Source organism: Exophiala bonariae (assembly GCF_035927105.1).
Source record: "Exophiala bonariae strain CCFEE 5792 chromosome Unknown scaffold_9, whole genome shotgun sequence".
NCBI lineage: Eukaryota > Fungi > Ascomycota > Eurotiomycetes > Chaetothyriales > Herpotrichiellaceae > Exophiala > Exophiala bonariae.
In genome coordinates this window covers 939,050-962,358 of record NW_027042484.1, presented here as the reverse complement: position 1 = coordinate 962,358, position 23,309 = coordinate 939,050, and the positions used below count along the sequence as shown (strand labels likewise).

Genomic DNA, 23,309 nt, shown 5'->3' with positions numbered 1-23,309 from the left:
TGATGCTAGACGGTTAGAGTCTGTTAGGTCACAGCATCGTTGAAAGGTAATCAATCAAATATCTACCTAGAAATATGGGTAGTTTCGACTTCATTATCATCCAAAAGCTTCTCCTTCCAGGAAAGTCCAACAACCTCGTAAGACGGGATTGAGCTGTCCAATCGCAAGATGCCGGATGTCTCGCCATAGTCTTGCCTTTCGGTCAATGAGAGAGATCATTCTGGATGGGAGTCCCAGTCGCCCTCAGAATCGGAGACTTCCTCTGAAGAACCTTCTATTGCTGCTGGCATCATATTTTTCAGCGACCGAAAGGTGCTACTCTCTCTTGCCTTCGGTCTTCGAGCAGACAAAGCCTGTTCCCTAGCCGTGGGGGCGTTTCGGCCGAATCCGTCACTGGAGAGCAGCAAACGTTTTTGGCGTCTGAAAAGATTGCCAACACCTTTGCTGCGCCTCGGGCTAGTGACGAGCAATTTGAAAATAGGGCCATTCTCATACTCGTACAAGAGGTCTTGGATTTCCTTGATAACGACCTTGCAATCTTCCACCCATGCAGGCCTTTCAAAGCAGTCGATGCTGTCAATAACGCAGATCAACACCAGGTCTGGGGAAAGCTGCTTGACGACCGTCGCAAAAGAGCTGCACAGCGTTTGAAGGTTGTGCGATTCTAGCTGTTCCTTGTCTCGTGGGTCGAAATTGAACTTTAGATCGACCTGTTGGTCAAAGAATCGCAGAACCTGGCAGGTCAGACTTCGCATCATGCCTTGGGGTCCCTGAATTGGATCCTTCGAGGAGACATGGCGGCGGCAGAAGAACTGTATCAACAAAGAGGGCGAGTGCTCAATTACAAGACAGCTCATCAGTGAAAGGGAAGCAAGACATCCATGGAAGCCTAGAGCAGGACCGCCTTCAACAAACACTTCCGTTGAGTCATCCGCAGAAACCCACCCCTGGAACGTTGGCCCTGCGATGACAGCTTGAGCAATTTGTGAGTCTGATGGCTCGATTGACTGACAAGCTCGGTGAACCCGTCTGTAGTCCTCAATGTGGCTTTCAGCGTCCACGCCTAATATGTTCAGCAGATCTGGTTGAGTCAAGCCACTGATCTGCAGCTGCAGCCTTTTGACCTGTCTCTTCAGCCTTGAGATATTCAGATTGTCTCGTTTTCTCCCTGGATGCGAGTCAGCTTTGCATATCTAGACAAATCTACGCTAATTGAGGATCCTACATTCAGCGTTCTCAAATGCCATCATCATTGCCTTAGCAGCCTGGTCTTTCGCTTTGGCTGCTTGATCTTTAGCTTCCTGCACATCAGTCAAAGTCTCGACTCTGCGATGGGTTGCCTTCTGAAAACCGTGGATATCATCGATCTTTACATCGGTCTCATTTATTGCCGCCCGAACGCCGTCGATTTTGACATGGGTCGTGGAATGGGCGACATGAGCTCTAACATCCATTTCATCCTGCTTTAGTGCGACAGAGGTTAGCTGGACTTCGGTATTCTCCGCCAAGTATCTCATGCTTCTTGTTTGCTCTTGCAACAGTTCGACATTCATCTTTGTATCGCGTGTCAAGTCCGCACCAGTCATTGCAATTTGATCAACAACGGTTTCCACGATTTTCGAAGTCTTTTGGGTGGCAACTATAGCGTCGTCACGCAAGACGGAAGCTCTAGCTTGCAAGGACACCAACGCTTCGTTGAGCGCTTGCATCTTATCTTTGAAACGCTTGTTGTATCGTTGGCCACGTGCCAAAGCTCGAGCTTGCTTACCTTGACCGGTCAACAATTATATGAAATGAGCAGCAGCAAGGGGTACTTACCGACAGGATGTTGTTGCAGCCATTCAGTTGCTCCTTGAATGGCTCCCAAGATCGCAAGATATAGTTCCTGAGCCTTGTCATACAATGTCGGATCCGGGTAAAATGTTTCGACAGCATGTTCAGCCTCTACTATGATTTCAGGAATACGTAAGAGTGTGGCCAATACCTGTTCACGTCCCTTGCTGATCTGCGAAGCGGCCTACTCTCGATGTTAGTGAGCGTGCTCCTGCCACTGAGAATACAGTACTCAGCTCGAAAACGAGTTTTAAACCACCACATGCGATTGACGTGTAAAACCCGTTAGGTATTAGTCTCAACGCAGGCAGCACGGACTCGGCTTGGTCTGCTATGAATCTACCCACTCTTCGTGGACCACTTCTCCCCGCCGCGAAATATGTCCTCTCTGTCAGCCTCACCAATGCCATTACCTCATCCCAGGAGTGAGTTCCAGTGAGGTCTAAAGATCTCACTTTTGAATCTTGGTGGGATATCTGGTAGGCCTTCATGACCTCAAGGAACTGCTCGGCATGCGTATATGTCGCAGAACTTGATACTTTCAGCACTAACTTGGTACAATATCACTGCTCGAATATGTATGCTCAAAGCAGCTGTGGTAGCCTACCTGAACGTTTTCTGTTTTGGAGCTGGGGCTCGTTGCCGCAGATAGCCCTCTTCTTCCTCGTTATGGCCCAAGAAAACATTTAGTCCTGGTCGTTCTGGTACAATCGTTGTTTCCGAAATAGATTCTGAGACCTGTACAAGTGTAACAGACCCCTCGCTGGAAGCTGGTGGACTCTCATTGTGTGCTTGGAGGGCTTCCGACATATCTGGATTTTCCATGGCACTGTTTCCGTTGTCTGCGCCAGAAGTCAGACTTGTTGCGTTGGCTTCAGGTGCTCCAATGCTGCCATTCTCAGCATCAGGCTGAGGCCGAGGGGGGGATAAGGCGAGAACATGTACAAAGACAACCTAAGCGAGACGCAAGTGGAGTGATGGTGTGTGCTTCATTAGACGAGTTTCTTTTCGCACATGCTCCTGCGATAACCAAGACCTGAAGCTTGAAACGAAAGGCGCTATGCTCGGGCGCATAAAAATTGAATAGGCAATTCGGGGCACAATACTTAATCCCACGACATGAATTGGGGGCAAAAGCGCACGCCCCACGCTTAATTCCTCATTACGACCAGTGCAAGGCGCATTTTACGCCCGCCTTCGACAACCTGACCGTTCGAGTGCCATCCTCCGATCGGCATTTGCTTCCTATAGGTCGTCAGATGTGTCGCTGGCATGGAAGCACTGAGCATACACGGGACGGCCCAACGCCCCGAGAATGCCTGCAACTAGGAAGACGAACACATTGGTTGGGCCGCAGTTGCCTGTTTTAACTTCAATTAGAACTGGCCGCTGAGCCTGGCCAATGCTAGAAGGTGCCAAGCTGTCTAGGTTACTTCTCTCTTGACCTTTGTCACACCTCCCTGCATATCTTCCCATGAATGTACGAGATTCGAAATCCAACCTCCACGTACGTTCCGCAATTTTTCATGTCCATTTCTTGTGTAGGCTGCCTCTCAGCTGCTCAATCGGTCGCTATTCTAGGCGATCGTTCCAATGTGCGCCGAACCGAGCACCATGCTCTCCCGTCGCGAGTTGGGAATTGCACTATAACTTCAGCCTTGTTGCTGCCTTGCTGCACGATCAAACAACTGGCCAATAGCCACATCACTATAGAGACAACAGGCCTCATCTTTTGCCTCATTCTGTATGGCCCCATGGATACGTGATGCAACCCCGCACATTGGTCATCACTGCATGGCTGTCCTGAAGAGCCCGTGCTTCCAGTCGACTATAAAAACCGAAGGTGATGTCAATATCTCTGGCCAACCATTTATTGTGGGGTTAAGCGGCTTTGCCAGCCAACACAGAATCGCTATTATAACCAGTCAATTTATTCATGATACCGTCTTGGAACCGGTCTGTGTCGAATGCGAGTGTTTCCAGGCGCACATAGAACGGTAAAAGCATTCTGAGTTCAAATGGATGTTGACGAGTTCGATAACAGGTACTGTAATCCGCCTGGAATAAAGATCAGGTTGAACAAGAGACTTGATATTCCATGACAATCAATCTCACTAATGGTTTCATAGTTCTATTTGCAGTGATAACCGCCAGCAGCCTCGGCAAAATGGTCAACCTGTAAAGGGAGGCGAGCACCCTGATGAGAATATATGGAGTCCCTGTGACCACGATTCTACCTCCAATGCTGGGTCCAACAAGAAGACCACTGCCACTGGTGGTGACGGGTCTCTTTTTGGCGCTGTCAAACACAGGATAACACGTTCTGCGACATCAGAGCTCACAGAATTGCAACAGAGGATTCTGGCTCTGGAAGGGCAACTTGCATTTACAACAAACATCAACGAAAGTTGTAGCGTTGCGGGTAGATATCCAGGTGGAGATAACAGGACTGACCTTGAGGTAATCTCTGAGAAAATCTCTGAGAACGGGTTCAAAGAAAGCTCAGTCCAGCAGCAAATAGTTCCCCAATTGCGTGACAGAACATGGTCAGAACTCATGAACAAGGACACTGGTGAAAGTCAAGAGTATGCTATCGAATTCCTACCAGAAGAACCTGATTACTATCATCAGAAGAAAACTAGCCCAAAATCAGATAGGAAACATGGGAAGAGTCGCGGCTTAGTGCCAACTATGAGCAGCAAACCCGCCCTCAACAATTCTACGCCATCATATGGACAATGTTCTGTTCCAAGCCGAATCCGAATCAACTCAACTCCTATCTTGAAGACTTTGAGCCACATCCATGACATTATCGACCCAAGTACGTCTTTGGTGATGATGCGGCCCTTCAAATTCTTGGTCCATTATGAAACACAAATCAGGGAATCGGTCCGAGTCCTGGAGCGCCAAATTCTGAGCATAAACTCAAATGCTTCAATCTCTTCGGCGCATGATGCCTCGCAATGCAATGAGCAAGAAGTACTCCAAGAGAGCTTGGAGCATATGCGATGTCTTACTGATTTCATGGATCGATATATCAAACCCGTTCTAGAAAGGTTGGAGGACAGCTCTAATGGCCAGATCCACTTCGCCGACCTCTGGTACATTTTCAAGCCAGGTGTGGACATCCATTATCCCTTAAGAGTGCAAGATACTTCTGTGACTGTGGATGCCTTGGAAACCACACCTGAGACATTTCAGAGTCGGTACAATCAGGTCTGGAGAGTTACTAGCACGAGTGGAGGGCGTCCAAATATATCCACTGCTCAGAATCGTAGTACTATTCTCCGACCCAACCCCTTTCGAGTTGATATGTACTATATCGATTTCCATGGGAGATATTTCCGTCCGACGGTCCACACCTTTGAGATTCCGTATTTCAAAGGCGAACGCGCGATAAATTCTCTTGACTTCTATCCAGCTCGGTACATGGAAAATTCAAAACAACAGGAGACTCTCAAAGGCCATCTGGAAAAAGGGAAAGCCGTTTTCAATTCAATGGCAAGCTCATTATCTCATTTCTTTTATCAAGGACCTACTGTCATGAAGCATCCCTGCGGCTGCCCAATTGTGGATGGTCCTTTAATTCAGGAGTACATTGAAAGTGAGGTAATTGTGGACTTCAAGATGACTCTACGCAAATACCCCTCGTGGGGGCCCAAAAGGGAGCCTTGGAAGGAGCCGGTGATTGAACGAGGGGAGCTTCGAGAGACCTTCCCGGTGCAGTATTGGACGGATGATCGAAGAACAAAGCTCGAAAGCACGGAGTACGATCAAGTGTATAACGACTACTTCATCGACAGGGAAAGAGCATTGATATTCAGAAACAACGAGCAAATTTTTGCTCCGATCCCTTCTGGGTGGCTCAGCAATGAGCATATGGTTCCAGAGAAAGATATCAGTCTCTATCCTGGTAGAGTCATGGCTTATGTGTTACGAACTAGGTCCTTCGGTAAGTTAGGCATGACAAAACGGTCTTTAAGTTTGATGTGAATGCTGAGGTACCCAGCTCATTTGTGGCTATGGGGGCTCCAGCCGATCAAAGCCCAGTCTGAGGGCTTGAATAATCTTCAATTGAAGGACAACAGTTTCAAGCAAACTTTGCAGGCTCTGGTAAGGACTCATTTCATGCAAAAGCAGGCTCAGAACTCGCCCAATTTTGAATACGATATTGTTCGAGGTAAAGGAAAAGGTCTTATCATCCTTTTGCACGGCGCCCCTGGACTTGGGAAGACATTCACAGCTGAGAGCATAGCCGCTGCCAATGGTAAGCCACTGCTTCAGATAACCTGTGGTGACTTAGGCTTGAACCCAAAGGACGTTGATGCAGCGCTCCGAGAGAGCTTCTACTACGCGCAGCATTTTCGTGCAATCTTGTGCTTCGATGAATGCGATATTTTCCTCCAGCAGCGTTCGAAGATGGATGTCAAGCGGAACGCTCTTGTTTCTAGTGAGTCACGCTGGAGCTGTTGACGAAAAGTGCCCAGCTGCTAACAGATACCAGTCTTTCTCAGGGTCTTGGAATTCTATACTGGCGTGTTGTTCCTGACAACAAATCGTGTGGGTACTCTTGACGAGGCGATCAAATCTCGAATTACCTGGATATCATATTACCCGCCTTTGAATTGGGTTCAAACGAAGGAGATCTGGAAGACCAATATCAAGCGCCTGGAGAAAGGAAATGGTAATGTTGTGGTTGACAGAGCCAGTATAATGAAATTTGCCAAACAGCATTACGCCGTTAGCAGTGCTCCTGACTCTGAGAGTGGTGTTTGGAACGGGAGACAGATCATGAATGCTTTCAAAGTGGCATTGGCACTCGCACGTTGGGAAAAGTACGGTCAAGAGGAACAGGATCAAACGGAACAGTTGGTGGTTCATGACGACCAAGATAGCATCACAATTTCTGCGGCACACCTCAGTACTTATGCCGGAGGAATACGAGCCTTCGACTCATATTTGAAGGAAGCAACTGGGTCTACTGATGCCGATCGTGCATTCAACGCACAAGAGAGAGCAGATGAATATGAACCTGAAGATGATCCTCCTCTCCGATCTCCCAAATTAGGGGATGGAGGCTCATTTCCGGCTTTGGTCCCGCCGTACGAAGAGCTCAGACGAACAACATCAAAGGGTCTTGTACCCCCGTCCAACAACGGTCGGGCTCCAAGCCCGAATCTACGTCCTCAACTCCTAGGCCGTCACTCATCCAGTCAGCTGTTGCAGCAACAGCAACAACGCCCACCGACCATTTCCAGACATAGCGGCGGTGGAACGCCCACCCCAGTACCTCCGCCCCGACGACGATCTAGCCAATTGACCAGTCCCACACAATTGATGCCCCCAGTGACCAAAAGAAGACCAAGCACGGAGCGAAGGGCCTCTGGCAACAACGATTTCAGAAGGCAAACCTACCGTGAATACGACGACACTGGGGTCGAAACAGAAGATACGGACTCCTACCTGTATGGAAACGAAACTCTTGATGATGAATCCGACCTGGGTCACTAAAGTTCAAGCGTTACAGCTTTCAACAACTTCATTCTTTTTTTGACAATTATTTCCAAGCACACAGAATATCAGAAATCTTTCCGGGCCTTGTTCCATACATCAAGTCCACAGCGAGCAACCAGTTTACATTAATGACCCACAGACAAGGAAGTCGACGAACTTGTCGTGCGGGAAGTTTGGTTTCGGATTCTGGGATTCGCAATTCTACCTATGGGAATGAAATTTCTGCACTCAGGCAATTAGGGTCGTAGTCACACATATATAGATAGGATGTGGATAGGCAGGCCTCGGCCTTTTGATCAAGCCGTGCTTATTTCGGGATTAAAGCGTCGATGGCCACGATTAACCAGGTCATGAAATATGTGATTGACAATATGCGGTGGAAGTCGAAGTCGAACTGGGTTTCCGCTTTGTCGTCAAGTTAGGGACCTGGATTTGGGGGTGAACGTAAATATCGACGTCATGGCCCGGGAAAAATTCCATCGGAGCGAAGCCGATGCATCACGCTTTCACTTATCATCCCACCGCATTCTCCCTTGAAGCCTCAACAGACAAGTCGGTTCGAAAGCTATCGACTAGCTTTGTCATTACCTTCCATGACTCCATTCTCGACGACGATTAAAGCTTCCTAGACGCGCCCCTCACTCCTTGATCCTCATAGCCAATGCTTGCTTAATCGCCAGCTCAACCTCGCTCGCCCCATGCGACCCAACACCGCAGCCCCCCTCCTCGTTCGGGGGCGCGCCGCATGGACATGTTCTCGCTGCAAAAATGTGAAACCCATACAACTGGATAGCCCCTACCGAGCGTATACTTCTTCAACCCGAGGCGCACGGTCTGTACGTGTCATTCGACCACGCAAAGCCGTTTACTGGGCCGCAGCTGGTGGCTCTCTGGGTGGGAGCCTCCTCTTCTTTGGCGATGATGTAAAGCATGGTTGGCGCGCGGCGGAGAGAACAGGCAGGGTCGTTTCGACTCTGGCTGTCAACATAAATGAGTATGTTCGAGAGAAAATTGTTGCGAGTCATAAGCTGACCGCAGTCGTTTCCCAGCTATCGGGTGACATTGAGACAGGACTTGGACGACCCGGAAGAGGAGACCCGCCTCCTAAAAGCCTGCCACAAGCGCTGTGCCGATAGAACATTAAAAGTCCTTGAGAAGAATGGCTCCATATTCATCAAACTCGGCCAGCACCTCTCATCAATGGGTTACCTCCTTCCTACCGAGTGGACCGAGACCTTCATCCCACTGCAGGACAAATGTCCAGTTTCAGCGTATGAGTCGATAGAAGATATGTTCTTGAAGGATACTGGACACCGGATAGAGGAATCTTTCGAAGACTTCTCCCAGGAGCCCATTGGAGCGGCGAGTTTGGCTCAGGTACATACGGCCAGGCTCAAAGGTACGGACAAAAAGGTGGCAGTCAAGGTACAACACCCCAGTCTTGAAGAATGGGTGCCTCTGGACTTGGCCTTGACAAGATTCACATTCAGCATGCTCAAAAGAGCCTTCCCAGACTACGACATGTCGTGGTTGAGCAGCGAAATGGATTTCTCCTTGCCGCAAGAACTGGACTTTTCCCTTGAGGGTGCCAATGCCTCGCGAGCAAGGGAGTATTTCTTGAAGAATGCCAACTTCCCACTAATTATTCCCAAGGTCATTTCAGCAAGTCGAAGAATTCTCGTCATGGACTATGTGACCGGTTCGAGAGTGGACAACCTCGACTACTTCAAGAAGCATAGTATTTCTCCGGATGAGGTTTCGGCGACTCTGGCCAGAATTTTCAACACCATGATTTTTCGAAGAGGCGCGCCTCTCCATTGCGATCCACACGGCGGCAACATCGCAGTGCGCCATAACCCAAACCGAAGACATCCTTATAACTTCGACATCATCCTCTACGATCATGGTTTATATCGAATGCCCGATGAGAAACTACGACGGGACTACGCAAGACTCTGGTTGGCGGTGATTGATGCAGATGAGTCTCGGATGCGCAAGTATTGTTACGAAGTGGCTGGAATTACCGACGAGCAGTTTCCCTTGTTCGCCTCGGCGATCACTGGTCGCGACTATCGCGTGTTGACCCGGAAGGAAGTGGCGACTTCAGCCAGAGACACGAAGGAGAAGGAAGCCATCAATGAGGTCTTCGGCGAAGACCTGATCCAGCAGCTAGTACAGCTTCTAGGTTCGGTGCCTCGTATCATCCTGCTGATCCTCAAGACGAACGACCTGACGCGCAGTCTGGACGAATCTCTCGGCTCGACGCAACCCATGCGACCCATGATGATCCTCGCTCGCTATGCGAGTTTGACTGTCTGGGAAGAGGAGAAAGAGAACATTCGCAAGCAAGGGAGTCTGCTGAACCCTCGCAATTTCTGGCACTTGTTCCAGGCGTGGTTGAGCTTTGTCAGAGTTGAACTAAAGCTTTTCGGTTATGAGCGATACCTGTCTGCTCGTAGACATTTGAGGCTGGACGGTTAAAAAGTCTCCTTTGGTGTATAGATCCCTACGATTCGGAGTAGAAGGGCTCTCCATTAACTATTGATCGCTCTTGGTGAAGAACGGATATTATGTATGGTGATTTTCGTTGGCAAGGTGGTTCCTTCAAGTTAGCGAGGAGTTTTTGAGCGTTTGAATAGAGGAATCATGCATACACACATGTGCTCTCAGTTGACGTGGAATCTCATCTAGTTGGACTATGTGATATTTGTTGGCGAATTAAGTGACATGGTTTTCAGAGACAGTTCATGTAACCGCTATGGTCATCAGCGGGACCTTGCACATAGACTGGAGCTCCTGGAATGAAGGCTTCGGAGTTGGTGTAGACTCCCGGGCTTTGTCCAGCAAGGCCAATGCTTAGAAAAGAGCCCGAGGAGCCTGTATAATCTGGTAATTGTTAACCTAAACCAACTAACTTTAACCCCCAGGGGGCTGGGGTGCCCCTAAGAGCAAACTCAGTCACATGACCATTGAAATTTCAGATCGGGGTCAGCATTTTGGACTCCCCAACCATCATCCTGCTTGGATCTCACGACTAACCACCAAACAATCAGTTACTCATACAACAGGATCGGCCGTATAATCCCTTTTCCTCAGGGCTACATGTAGACTAAGATATCGCGATGCAGTCTTAAGCTTGAAGCTTGCATACGTTGCGTGACACCATGAACTAATACTCGAGATCCCCTTCCCAGCCGAGGACAATGCTTGCTCGATAGAGGTCGAGTTCTGGAGTCATTACAACCATGATCAATCTCGGTCTCTCACGGATTTCATCGCTTCTTCGACCACTCTTCAACGTCCACGACCCCCTTCCCTGGCGAGCCATCCATATCGCCGGCACAAACGGGAAGGGGTCAATAGCCAGCTACATCTCCACCTTCCTTGCACACCAAGGCTATAAAGTCGGCCGCTTCACTTCGCCCCACTTGATCAACCGCTGGGACTGCATCTGGCTAAACTCTCGCGTTGTTGATAAAGACGTCTTCCTCGCTGTGGAGAATGAATTGAGGAATCGGTCGACCGAGGAAGGGATCCAGGCGAGCGAGTTTGAAATCCTCACGGCAGTGGCGTTCGAGCTGTTCACTCGGCATGGCATGGATTTTGGAGTTGTTGAATGTGGTTTGGGTGGACGGTTAGATGCGACGAATGCTCTACGGCCGCAGGATGTCGCTGTGAGCGTTTTGGCCAAGGTGGGGCTCGATCATACCGAGTTTCTTGGGAGCACTTTGAGAGATATCGCGGGCGAGAAGTGTGGAATCTTCAAAAACGGAGTTCCTGTCGTCGTGGATGAGAGCAATGAGCAAGTGATCAAGGATGTAGTCCAGGAGAAATTGGCAGTAGTCAATGCTGGCAATGGGCAGGGCAATGCAGATGGTCTCTGGTTCAGATTGACCCCAAATCAAGCAAAAGTGCTCGAGTCGAATTCAATCCGAGACCTGGAGCTCGCAGATCATCAGAAGGAAAATCTCTTCACAGCATTGACCGCCTACTACGCAGCTGAGCAGCGTCAGCAGCCCCCACAGTCCGAGTTACAAGCTACATCAATTCAAACCCCTGAACAACGCATCGAGTCAACGATTCAAAATCTCTCAGGCCTAATTAGAGCGTCACACGCCTCAATCCGTGGTCGTCTCGAATGGCTCTCCTTGCCAGCCCATCTCCTCCCAAATAGCCACCAGGATCAAAACGTCCGCGTCCTCATCGATGGCGCACACAATCCCCAATCAGCGTCTGCATTGGCAAGCTACATCGACAAGACGATCCGGTCGAGCTATTCCCCACCGGAACAACACATAACATGGCTGCTGGCAATGAAGCGCGGTAAAGAAATCACGACGATTCTTAAGACCTTGATTCACGAAGGCGACAGCGCCGTGACCTCCTCCTTCGGCCCCGTGGACGGAATGCCATGGGTCGAAAGCCTCGATGCAGCTGAAGTCGCCGAGCAAGTGCGCAGGCTGACTTCGGGGACGGTGGACGCGACGAGTAGAGGCGACATCACGGATGCAATCAGAAGAGCAGTGACGCTCGCAGACGGCGGCCCGCTCTGTATCGCTGGGAGTCTTTACCTCGTGGGCGATGTGTTGAGACTGGTGGAAGAAGGCCTGCCGAAACCATGGAACTAATTAGACCACACGGATGTGAAGGTCACTGCTTCGTCGGTGATAACTTGAGCTTCTCCACGATGAAGTGGATGCTGCATGCATACATACATCATAAGATTTTCCAAGCCTGTTTAACTTGTCAGACCAACGGGCCTGAGAGTCCAGAATGACTCATCGCGGATGCTCACCTACCCTAACAACCCTTAACTGCGTCCCATCCCACTCGAGTCATAGAGTCATGGTAATTGGGCGGGCAGAAGTCGATTGTAACCTCACTAATTAAACCACGGCTTCCCGAACGTACTCGTACGGCGTATTCAACCTAGGTAGTCAGGGAAAGTCTGGTATGCCATCTAGTTAGTTGGTGGGACGGCGTTCTCCACCCCACTGCATGACCGAGGCGGCCGAAATGATTCATCTTCGTACCGTGGCGTAAGTAAGATCGATTGGGTTTTTTTTGGGTCTTTCGAGAGTGGCACTTGGGTACTTTACGTTAGTTACACAATTGTATATACTATATATACTATATATGCATGTATACATAGTTTGTCCACGCTCTCGAGCTTTTGCAACGACGTCTCAGACCCGAGTCTCGTGACGAATGTTCGCGTTAACTTGATTTCCAGTACAATATCCGAGCAGTATCAAATCAAGTTAATATCGAGGCCAAGCGTACGTGTTGGATAGATTGTGGTCACTATTTTGGGCGAAAGAATCTCGATCGGTAGGAAAGCCTTCCGAGAAAGATGACACTACACGTGTATCCGTTGTCGCGCGACCGACCAGGGGACTTCAAATTGATGAGGGCAATCGCCCGCGTACACTTGGCGGCATGGATGATGATTCCTCTCATGCAGACGATCATGTACCAGCCAGAACTTGTAGGAACGACTAAGAAGGCAGGGTATCTAGAAGGAGATACCCACGCATTGAGGACTGAGGATGAGGTCAGGTTTGTGACCGTCATTGATGACTCACTCGCATCGGATGAGGACGATGAGGACGATGGCGAAGACGACACGGCGGCCGGGCACGGTGGAAAGCCGAAAGGACGTGTGATCGCGGCGATGAAATACTATCTTGTGCCATCCACGGGTCCCCATCCCGACACGGATACTCGGAAGGAAATTGACAAGCAATCCAAATCGGCCAATTCTGACACATCTTCTGCTGACACCCTCACAAAACCAAATACCAGCCACATGAACGATGCTTTGAGCGATTTATTTGTTACGAAATTGGTTGCTGCCAGACTAGATGTGACCGCAATCATAGGGACACACATCCTGATCGACAACATATACACGGACCCTGCTCACCACCGGCGCGGGGCTGGAGCGATGTTGATGCGCGTGGCTACGCAGCATGCGGATGAGCTGGGCTGGCCAAGCATGCTCGAAGCCAGTCCGCTCGGAATGAAGCTCTATGAGAGCGCAGGGTATGAGATCCTACCAGGGAAGGATATCTGGATTGATTTGAAACGTTGGGAGAATGGTGGAGATAGAGGAGTTGAATACTCGGAAAAGAGGCTGGCAGAGGCTGGAGGGGAGCGGTCAAGTCAAGATGGGTGGTATGCTCAAATGATCATGGTGCGGCCGGCAAAAAGCCTTGTCCAATAACACCAACTCGGGCTCTGGTCCGCACTTTGCGTTGTATCCCATCTCGCTCTGCCAATATGATCGAAGACTTGCGACAGGTATTTTATCCCGAGTTCTTTTGGTCTGAAGTGAAATATGCCGTAATACCTGAAAGCCGTGGTATTACGTCAGCTCAACAAAGACCATCAAGGCAGTTTCACTCATAAGCCATCCAGATTTCCTCATTGGTGACAGAGGTTCAGTAGCTCAACCTTTCCACCGTTGTAAACTATCCAAGTGGGCCTTGTCCGCACCGTACAAGTAGTAGCCTCGGAGGTATGCTGTGAGCATATCAAGGTTAGACTGCGGCCTCGTATATGCCGGCGTCAAAGCAGTATGCTGACTGCCCGAGGCCGCCGAGATGGAGCTAGGTTGATATGTCTGACGTGTCTGTTCCGAGTCATCCTCCATCAATGCGATCATATGGCCCATGAAAGGTATTTCCAATCTCCAAGGGCTAAAGCTTGCGGTCGATCCAATGGCAGTCATGGTCCAGAGGGTAACTTCTCGCTCGGTCACCAGATTTGGATTTCCCGGATTGCTTGGATTGGCCATCTCCAGCGCCACATTGGAAAGAATATTCAAATATGGCGTTCCAGAATATTGTGGAGTGTTTGGTGAGGTAGCAATTGGGGGAGCTAAAATATGTGGGAATGGTTGGTTATGAAGGTTGAATACATAAATAAGCAGTGCCAGAATGATTTTGTGGTTATTTGACTTCGGTTGAACTTGGTCTGCGAGTTGGAGAACTCTACTCATCTCAGTCCTGAGAGATATCTGATGGGGGACGATAGTTTCTGAGGCAGCAATTTCGCCAGCTTTTGATTTGGAGCTCTTTTTCGATTTTCGCCTAGCATCTGCTTCAAGAGAAAGCTCTCCGAGTATGCTCTGAAGAATTTTTAGACTTGAAGAAATCAAGAGTCCTTTGGCGAAGACGGTATGGAAGAGATGTGGAATATGCCTGCCAGCTAAGAACTCGGCAGGCACAAACTCCTTGAATCGTACGAGGACATCGTTTTCCGTTACTTCGCATGCAAAAGCGCCGTACTGGAGAAGTGGCAGGAAGAACTCGCTTCTAGCAATATGGTCAGTACGGTCGAGCACATCGTGAAAGGTGAGACGAACTTGAGTAACTCATCCTGCAGCGCTGGATGTAGGTTACGAATGCCGCCCCTTGTGGACACCATATGCTCCTGTGCACGTTTATGCATGGAAAAAGCATGGTGATCTCCATTGGCAGCCTAGTTGATTGTGACATGATACTGTTAGATACTTCTTTCTTGCAGATAGTGACTGCTGTTTGACTTACATCGACATCCATCAGCCACAACACTGTTAGAATAGCAGCATCGTCGTCTGCTGCTTGAAGGGACTCCACCTTCCGCCTCAACTGCTTTAAACCTTCACCTCGGTGATATAACGAGATCAGGTGGGGCTGGCCAAATCCCCTTTGGTCAATGTTGTAATAAGCCTGGGTCAAAGCTATAAGGACGTGAAAAAGCTCAGGATTGTGCATGGATACATTGAACCAAACGAGGTATCTATTGGTATCAGTTGCGAGTGCGGGGCTAAACCTCGGCGTGAGGTAACGTATGACTAGCGGGAGGAGTCAGCAAGGCTGGAACCTGAAAGTAAAATTGCGAAATTCTTTTGACAAGTGGAGGAAGAGAGATCCTTTCAGATGGATATGAAAACTAAAAGGTTGTGACACTTACAATAATCCACCAGGAAAGGAACATAGGGTTGAATGTGGATGGGATAAACCTCGAACGGGTCAACCAAGGGGTTTCCTAGAGCCGAGCCTTTGAGAAGTGTCCTTTCCCTGACTTGAGCAAGGGCTTGCTCGGTCTCGGCATTCTGAGGAGAAGCTTCACTTCTGCCTTCGCTTCCGGCCGGGGTACTGGCAGCATAATTTGGTGAGTTCTCGTTACTCCGTTCAACGAAAGGTCGATAGAGCGTCCGCCCGAGAACGATTTTTCTCGATGTGGGGCGAGAACTTTTCGAGGCGAATGAGGAGACAGTGCGTCGATTTTTCTTGTTCTTGAATTCTTCTGGACTATTGTATGTGATGAACACATTGTCTTGTGGCTGGTATGACATCGAGTCGAGCCCTGGAGTAAAGATTGGTGTTGGTACGGGCACGTTGGTCTTACCAAACCCACATCATCTGGACTTTGAGGTCATGTGAATTTTGCGAAGTCGCTGTCCCAGTAGTGGTGATACAGAAGCGCTTGTATTTTCTTGTTCTTCAATGTGGAGGCGAGCAAGACTTTGTCCACGTCTGACCAATAAATCGTTCCAAGAAGGTGCGGACCTTCCGCAAGAGCAGCGGCCATACAATCAAAGTGACAATGGCAACCAAAAAAAGGTCAGAGTATCTGTGCGAAGGGAAGACCAAAAAAGTTGCGACCATGCAGCCTTCTGTTTAGTAGCTGAACAACCCGAATGAACGATGTATAAATCAACCACTGAAGTCTCTTCAAGGCCAAGAGTGGTGGTTCCAAGCAGTCACAGCCAGTGTGGTACGAAGCAGCTGATGTTCAATATACTAATGGAAAAGGTGGGTTGATTGGCTGGATGAAGAGCCAGGGTTGTAGAACCAACGCCTTACAAGGAACCGGGATCCTAGAAATCCCATAATACGGCTGATGATGAGTTTTAGATAGTATTGAGGTCTGTAAGAGATCCGAGTTGAAGCGGAAATAGGCCGAGGCGCCTACCAAGGAGCCAAAGTATCACGTAAGCTGGTTGCATCACTGGGCATCATCTTGGCTTTCAACCGGGACTCCATTCGAATTTGCGCCCATAGTGGTTGACACTGGCCGAGATCGCAGATCGCAAATGTGTGCCTAGGTGGGTAGAAGTCCTGTCAACGCCATCATTACACCTGTCCTGGTGCCCTGGTACTGTAGCCTGCCTGGTGCATAACAAGAATCATAGCTGCCATAATTTCATGAGAGGTCACTATTCTTCCGCCCACCTCCTTTCTCGGAGTGGAATGTCAAGGCCTTCCCGGGTTCGGCTTCCACTCTCCTCTGCTCTCCAAGCAAAGTATTCGCCAAGTCGTACTTCTGCATACGAGGCATAGTCAAAATCGATCTGGGAGATGGTTGCTTGGATGAGAGCCCAGATACCCCAATATAGACCAGGCATGCCACGCCACCGGTCAATTTCTTCCAACAATACTTCGAGCATGTTATCAGGCATGGGTTTGTCGCTGTGGGCTTTGTACGATTCGAGATAGTCTATAAGAAATTGACGACGGATAGACTTTGTTGGTAGCATACTGTAGTCACAGTCATAGCCACCCCATTCAGCGAAGTGGTTGGCAATGTCGAAAGTGGCAGGGCATGGTGTAGCATATTCGTAATCGATGAAGGAGACTTTCAGAGTGTCATCCGCCTTACTATCGGCGGAGTTAGAGGGCAACATGATGACATTGGCACTTAACAGGTCACAGTGTCCAAAGACAAAACCCTTGACTCCTGGGCCTCGCTCATTGTCAAGATCTTGGAATGATCGATCGAGTTCTCCCTGAATCAGTTCTTTCCGAGCTTTCTTCTTGGGAGTGTCATCCGGTAAAGCACTGACCCATTTTTGCATGACTGACCAACAGTTGGGAACGGGTAACCTTAACATCAGGGCGGACTTGGAAGAGGTACCGTTGACGGCGTGTCCATTGGTTGTCTTATTGTTGTCCGCGACCGAATCCACAGGAAGCAGAGCATGCCACTCACCGAGCCGTGTGGCCACCGCACGCCATACAGGTTCTCTGATCAGATCTGAAGGAGTGCAGACTTTTCCAATGATGTACCTATACAGCAAGCCATTATTGAATCTTGCCAACAGAGGGGGAGCAAGTCCACGTTCGGCGCACAAGGCATGCGATATGGCTTCCCTATCGCGGTCGATAAGGATTTCAGTGTTGTTCCCATAGGCTCGTAACAGGACAGAGTCTCGATCGATCTCATCGGCGGTCAGGCCAGGGAGGTGTTTACCGACTTTCAGTAACTGTGGAGTAGGGAAGACAATGAGCACGTGCCTGGCAAGGGATTGAGGCAGGGGGAACATACAGTATTGGTGATGCCGTCGGTGAACTTGACGACTTCTAGTTTGCCAGGGGCTGATCGCCATTTGGGTTGAATCCTGTATACCAATTCGATAGCAGAGTCGTCGACATTTTTGTTATCGAACGTGGCATCGAGGTGAAGCAGTGAGGAGCCGTGTCTGTTGGTATTGGCCTTAGTAGAAGCCATAGCGGTGTCGCATGACCCGTTCAGGTAAGCGGAAACAGTGGAGTGGTAGAATAAGGGTCAGGGTATGGGTATAGATAATTGTATAGGAAGACGAGGATCTAGTTTTAGTAGGACGAGGAGATTGAGGTTGAGAAGTAAATGGTGTAGATACCCTTGTGAATTCCTCCTGGTTAGAATAGAAATCGGCACATGTGCAGGAAAGTTATTTGGAGGCGGTAAGGTTGAACTGGTGCCTGTGCTTCGGTTTGCAGTGGGTTGGAGGACCGAGTCGAGGGTCGCACAAATCGAATTTGGAGAAGGGCAGCCCTCCGTCAGTGCTTGTTGGAACTTGGTGAGCCCCTCTGCCCCCACAACCCCCTAGCCACTGGCACGAAAGGAAACCCCCGCGTTGGTATTTAGTAGGGGTCTCGTGCCCATCGCCAGCGGCTTTGAGACCCTGCTTAGGTACCTATCTAGGTAGGTTAGGGTTAGCATCTAGCCTAGCACCCACTATCTGTTTGCTTCTTGCGAGACTGATGTCACAGGTTCAACAACGCTGTGGTATTTGGGAGGCGTGGTCCTTTCGAGCACAGAACTGGCCGTCATAACCGCAAACATACAAGGATCAGAGGCCGCCCTCAGGCATGGAGATAGATGATCGATGAGTGTACGGACAGTGCTGTTTGCCAAAGTCGATCTTCGGGCGGGTTCCACGTCACCTGTGTCTTGGCCCTGCAGGCACACAAATTCACAATGAATTGGCTCGACGGGTAGCTCCGCTTGCGATGGTTCTGGAAAATTATCTTGACTTCACTTTATCTTCGGGGCACGTGGACGCTTCTACTGTAGATTCAGATGCTGGTCTCCCTAACGGAAATAGTACCCTGCCCACTGAGTCCACGGGCCAGCTGATATTTACCAAACGCATCGATCACACAAGCACATGAAAATGAAGGTCAGTTTTTGTGGATCCAGCATGAACCTGTGCTATATGCGTCGACATTTCTGATACCATCTAGGTATTCATCTGAGGAAGAGCAATTCAAGCTCGTTTCTTCGATTTTTTGGATGGCTTTCCTGGCGCTTGCTCTTCAGCGTCACTCTTCCTTGCCTTGGACTTCTCGTGGTTTCCTTGGCCTCCAAGTTTTTCCAGAATAATCCTGGCACCTGCTACCTCTGAATCCAAGGCAGATTTCTTCTCTGATAACCTCGTCAACAATTCCTCTTGCTTTGCAAATTCCTGTGCTTCAAGCATAGCCACAACAACGAATGAGTTGGGTCCATTGGCCCAGCTCACAATTTCTTCGTCTCCACGCCCGTTGATCTCCTCGTAAAGAAGCTCGTGGAAGTTCAGTGGTGGTTCAGTCTTGACAATGCTTTTTGTGGCCTTGTCGAATCTGCCGCCTTGAACGAGAGATTTGAGCATTCTGCCAACTGCGGGTGTCGAGAGGGCTTGAACAGTTTCCTCATTCTCGTCACTTGCTATCTTCGCGAGCGAAGCCAAGGCAGGCTGTGCATCCCCAATGCCCCCTAGTACAACTTCAGTGACAAATTGGCATCCGAAGCTTGATTGTATGAGAACCTGGGCTTGAGACGCAATCAAGTCAAGTAGTGGTTGGGAGATTGACTTCAAAAGTTCAGTGCGTCGCGTCTCCGGATCCTTCTTCGAGGTTTCAGTGCGGATTTCACGAATCTCTTTAATGATGGCCGCAGTGTCGTCTGTTATAAGCCATTTTGGTGCTTCGGGGGACATGAGATAAAGAAGCGGGATGCGAGCGGTGAGGTGTTCTGTTTGAGCCATCAACTCCTGCTCTTTTGCTTCGCTCTCCACGTCTTTGTTGAGTAGTTCTGGAAAGATGGCCTTGCCAGACATGACGGTGTCGTCGATGGTATCGTATGCTGTCAGTAACACTTGATGACCATACAGATCAGACGCCAGCAACTTGATGTGCGTCTTGAAGAACTTGAGAATGGTCCGTCTGTCCTTGGAACTGCCATAAGCGAGCGCCAGACAGACGAGGCGTGACCCTGATTTGGTGAACGCCAAATTTTTGTAACAGTCGCCTTCCTCATCATCTCGCAACATCTCAAGGAATTCGGTGACCTCGGGACTGTTCGGTTTGCAATTCAGGAAATATTGTAGCATAGCATCGTGGAGAATCGTGAACCCGGTTGTTTTCTTTTGCACGAGTTGATTCGTCATCTCCTTCAAATGTTGCATGATCGGATTTCTTTTCTCTGGATTCTGTGCCAAAATCTCCGATAGATCTCCAGGAACTTTCTCAGACTCATTCTTGTCCTTACCCTGAGCCTTGGCGAAGACAACAAATTCGGGCCCATACCACTCGCGCAACATGATTGCCTTTTGTCGCTTACTGGCTATCGTGCGATAGATATCATCGACGATCCAGCTTGCCTCTGGATGTCTAATCAGTCGCTTGACATGACCATAGAACTCTTCAACGACCGCATCCCGAACCTCATCATCATCCGTAACCATTTTTGCGATCAGAAATTTGGCATACTTGGACTCGGCAAGTTCCCTATACCGCCCTTTCAATTCGAGGACAATCTGTTTCTTCTGTACGGGCGTAGCGTATTTGACCGCACATTGAATGACACGAACAGAGTCATGTTTAAACACAAATTCTGCAACCCTCCCAGATATGATCTCAAACAGTTCCTTGACCAATTGGTCCCGCTCGTCTTTGGGAACATGCGACTTCCGGCGCAGACGCTCCCAGATCTTCTTTGACCGGTAGATCGAGTCGGCATTGGGCCTCGCGGCCTTCCGTTCGGAGGTAAGCTGTTTCTGCTTTGCATGGGCTTCGCGAGATGTAGAGCCTGTAGCTTCTGTGACTTATTAGCATTTCAAATTACTTCGAACTGTTGTTCGCTATTGGAAACGTACCACCGAGATAGGCGTCAGGTTTAACGGGCTTTTTATACACCTCGGGCCGGTATGTGGCTTTCGCCTTGGACTGCGGCTCTGTATCTGCGGCTACATCATTGCTCGAGGCTTGAGGCTTGCCAGGCGGCGACTTTGTGGTTGTGAATTTAGTTTTTTTGCTGGGCCCCTTGTCACTAGAATCGATTGATCGTTTTGTTCCGGCCATCTTTGACATAGTGGGATTCTGTTGTTGTGCTTGCTGGTCAAGAAGGAATGCTGGCCCCATGAACAAATCGAGTGACGAACTTTTTTTTTCCGCAGCGGTCTATCAGGAGCAAACTGAGCAAACATTTTGGTTTCTCCAACTTCCAAAAGCCTTGGCATTTCTTACGGTGAATTTCTGATACCGAAGCCGCAATAGATATCACAACCTGAGATTACGCGACTTTCCGATGTTTACCTAGGTACATTTCTGAAAATCTTTGTCATAAAGGCCTACAGTCATATCAATACTCACAAAACAATACTTGACAGTCGTACTCTGTCAGCAGTGGTCCGCGATCAGCCTTCTTGCGAGATACCATCTCTGGGACAACTGGCTATCCATCCCTTGAAAATGCCCAGGACATAGCCCGTCCAAATGCCTTCACCCCATCATGAGGCTCTTCAAGTGCGTTGTGTAGCTTGGCGATACCAGTAGGACTCGGATCCGACAAATACGACGAGTCCCCTGTATCAACCAACTGTTGAGCAATGGAAGCGGCCATCTCGGGATGGCCTTGGAAAGAGAGTACCTGGCCGTTCTCCGAGATGACTATCTCTTCGTTGTCTGCAAGAAGCTTAAACCCTTCTGGCAAAGTAGAGACAACCCGCTTGTGAAATTTATGAAGTCGCTGTTTGTGCTTCGGTCAGAACAAATATCTTGGCCTGTCACAATCTGTGAGTAAATCGGGAATACTTACCAGATTTTGACTCCCTTGAAAGAATTCGCGGCCACTAGCTGTAAGTGGAAGTTCCTCGACATCGATCTTTTGCGAAAGAATCAGCATGGGAGTCGCCATTGAAATCAAGGCCTGAACCCTACCAAGATCCCACCTTTACGAAGATCGATTGTGCCACCCATAGCGTGCAAGACGGCCTGGTGACCCCAACATATTCCCAGGATTTTGGTATGTGAATGGTGATTATACGTATCACGGACCCATTCCAAGGTCTGTGAGACCCAGGGCTCCACGATTGAGCTGGTGAGATCATAAAGGCCACCAGTCAAGATGACCAGGTCGAAGGAGGTGGCTTCTGGAAGGCATCCTCCTTCAAGGGGTGAATAGTGTTGGATTTCTGCCGTAGGAGCGGACGCGTGCACAAGGTCACATATTCCGTTAAGCATATCCTTTCCCCATTGCTCTGTCGTGCTATAATTTCTGATGATCGCCACTCTTGGTGGTGGTGAAGGTCTGGTGATCATGACTGCTGTGCGGCGAAGACGTGTATTGCACAACCAAGAGAGTAGCAGGTTCTATCGCGATATAGAGAAGTCAGTCGCTGAGCAATGACTCTTGTGGCGGCTATGGGACTGAAAGTCATTAATGGTCAAGTGACGACGGAGTACACCACCAGCCTAAGGTGCTCCGATATGATTCCGTTCTTGGCCAAGTCCGACATCTTTCCAACGACCGAGCAGTGAGGTGGGGTCAGATTAACCACAGCCCAATGCTACAAAGCAAAGTGATAGCCCAAAATTGGCTCATAAGAGGAGGGTCATTTGGAGAGATGTGGTGATCCCTCTGGAGAATCCAAAGTCTCACGTATCTGGTCTGATGAAGGGGGCCAGTGGCAAGCTGATCTACATATGGCTCATCATCTCAACATATGTGCTTTAACTTCTACTACTCATGCCTCAAAAAATGAGCTACTTACAAATACTTCAGTCCCGGAGTATCACTGAAACAGGTTTGGACTGGAGGAATCGAACATATCTTCGATTCTAGAGATTGGGAACGGCCTGCTGCTGGCTTCTGGGCCCCGTCGACCCCATGCTCATTCTCAATTGTTCTAGTGTTGCAGCAGATTTCGCCGATCACACGAAGAGAATGACATTTAATGGAGGTGGATCGATTTCCTTCGCTCCCCAAAATGTAGTAGGGCCGTTCCGTAGCTGTTTCACCTCGCTTGTGGTTCATTTGATGTTTCCCTGAAAGCAAGGCTGGAGGAATTTCACGGGAATAGGGGCGAATAATTGAGCCTAGAGGGAAGGTGCTATTGAATTCCCTCAGGCAAACGATGCCCCATATAGGCCAGAAATAGTCAACGTCTCATTCACATGCCATATACCAGCCTTGTGCAACCCCATCAGTCCCTTCTACTATCAAGAAGTCGTCTAGTTCCTAATTCACGAAAAAGCAAGCTTTTTCCTTTGTATCTCTCTTGCCGCAATATCCCTGGCTAGCTCGTATCAGCCATCGACAACAATGCACTCGATAACAGTAAGATACAACTTCGACAACGACCCACAGTGCGTATTCCAACTATATGGCTGTCTTCAAAAAATTGAACTGTCAATGTCAAGAGTAAAGAAATTCAGCATTCAAGAAAA

At 49.1% G+C, this 23,309-nt stretch overlaps 9 protein-coding genes across 9 annotated transcripts; 4 read left to right on the top strand and 5 right to left on the bottom strand.

Annotated features, from left to right (window-relative positions):
- Positions 1-215: 215 nt before the first annotated feature.
- On the bottom strand, positions 216-2,643 carry LTR84_013169 (uncharacterized protein; the record flags this gene model as incomplete). The annotated part of the gene is made up of 5 exons (XM_064856674.1): positions 216-1,168; positions 1,226-1,768; positions 1,819-2,017; positions 2,289-2,364; positions 2,441-2,643. The coding sequence occupies 5 exons, from the start codon at positions 2,641-2,643 to the stop codon at positions 216-218; spliced, it is 1,974 nt and encodes a 657-aa protein (XP_064707850.1).
- A 1,208-nt stretch (positions 2,644-3,851) lies between these two features.
- Positions 3,852-7,344, top strand: LTR84_013168 (uncharacterized protein; the record flags this gene model as incomplete). Its single annotated transcript, XM_064856673.1, has 4 exons — positions 3,852-3,877; positions 3,963-5,785; positions 5,843-6,283; positions 6,338-7,344. The coding sequence occupies 4 exons, from the start codon at positions 3,852-3,854 to the stop codon at positions 7,342-7,344; spliced, it is 3,297 nt and encodes a 1,098-aa protein (XP_064707849.1).
- Positions 7,345-8,045: 701 nt separating this feature from the next.
- On the top strand, positions 8,046-9,828 carry LTR84_013167 (uncharacterized protein; the record flags this gene model as incomplete). The annotated part of the gene is made up of 2 exons (XM_064856672.1): positions 8,046-8,341; positions 8,397-9,828. The coding sequence occupies 2 exons, from the start codon at positions 8,046-8,048 to the stop codon at positions 9,826-9,828; spliced, it is 1,728 nt and encodes a 575-aa protein (XP_064707848.1).
- A 764-nt stretch (positions 9,829-10,592) lies between these two features.
- Positions 10,593-11,975, top strand: LTR84_013166 (uncharacterized protein; the record flags this gene model as incomplete). The annotated part of the gene is made up of 1 exon (XM_064856671.1): positions 10,593-11,975. The coding sequence occupies one exon, from the start codon at positions 10,593-10,595 to the stop codon at positions 11,973-11,975; it is 1,383 nt and encodes a 460-aa protein (XP_064707847.1).
- A 725-nt stretch (positions 11,976-12,700) lies between these two features.
- LTR84_013165 (uncharacterized protein) lies at positions 12,701-13,573 on the top strand (the record flags this gene model as incomplete). Its single annotated transcript, XM_064856670.1, has 1 exon — positions 12,701-13,573. One exon carries the CDS (start codon positions 12,701-12,703, stop codon positions 13,571-13,573), a length of 873 nt encoding a protein of 290 aa, XP_064707846.1.
- Positions 13,574-13,798: 225 nt separating this feature from the next.
- On the bottom strand, positions 13,799-15,691 carry LTR84_013164 (uncharacterized protein; the record flags this gene model as incomplete). Its single annotated transcript, XM_064856669.1, has 4 exons — positions 13,799-14,666; positions 14,717-14,832; positions 14,901-15,073; positions 15,307-15,691. 4 exons carry the CDS (start codon positions 15,689-15,691, stop codon positions 13,799-13,801), a joined length of 1,542 nt encoding a protein of 513 aa, XP_064707845.1.
- Positions 15,692-16,555: 864 nt separating this feature from the next.
- Positions 16,556-17,847, bottom strand: LTR84_013163 (uncharacterized protein; the record flags this gene model as incomplete). Its single annotated transcript, XM_064856668.1, has 2 exons — positions 16,556-17,602; positions 17,665-17,847. The coding sequence occupies 2 exons, from the start codon at positions 17,845-17,847 to the stop codon at positions 16,556-16,558; spliced, it is 1,230 nt and encodes a 409-aa protein (XP_064707844.1).
- Positions 17,848-18,868: 1,021 nt separating this feature from the next.
- Positions 18,869-20,942, bottom strand: LTR84_013162 (uncharacterized protein; the record flags this gene model as incomplete). Its single annotated transcript, XM_064856667.1, has 2 exons — positions 18,869-20,679; positions 20,738-20,942. The coding sequence occupies 2 exons, from the start codon at positions 20,940-20,942 to the stop codon at positions 18,869-18,871; spliced, it is 2,016 nt and encodes a 671-aa protein (XP_064707843.1).
- Positions 20,943-21,315: 373 nt separating this feature from the next.
- LTR84_013161 (uncharacterized protein) lies at positions 21,316-22,181 on the bottom strand (the record flags this gene model as incomplete). Its single annotated transcript, XM_064856666.1, has 3 exons — positions 21,316-21,609; positions 21,679-21,744; positions 21,801-22,181. The coding sequence occupies 3 exons, from the start codon at positions 22,179-22,181 to the stop codon at positions 21,316-21,318; spliced, it is 741 nt and encodes a 246-aa protein (XP_064707842.1).
- Between the last annotated feature and the right edge of the window lie 1,128 nt (positions 22,182-23,309).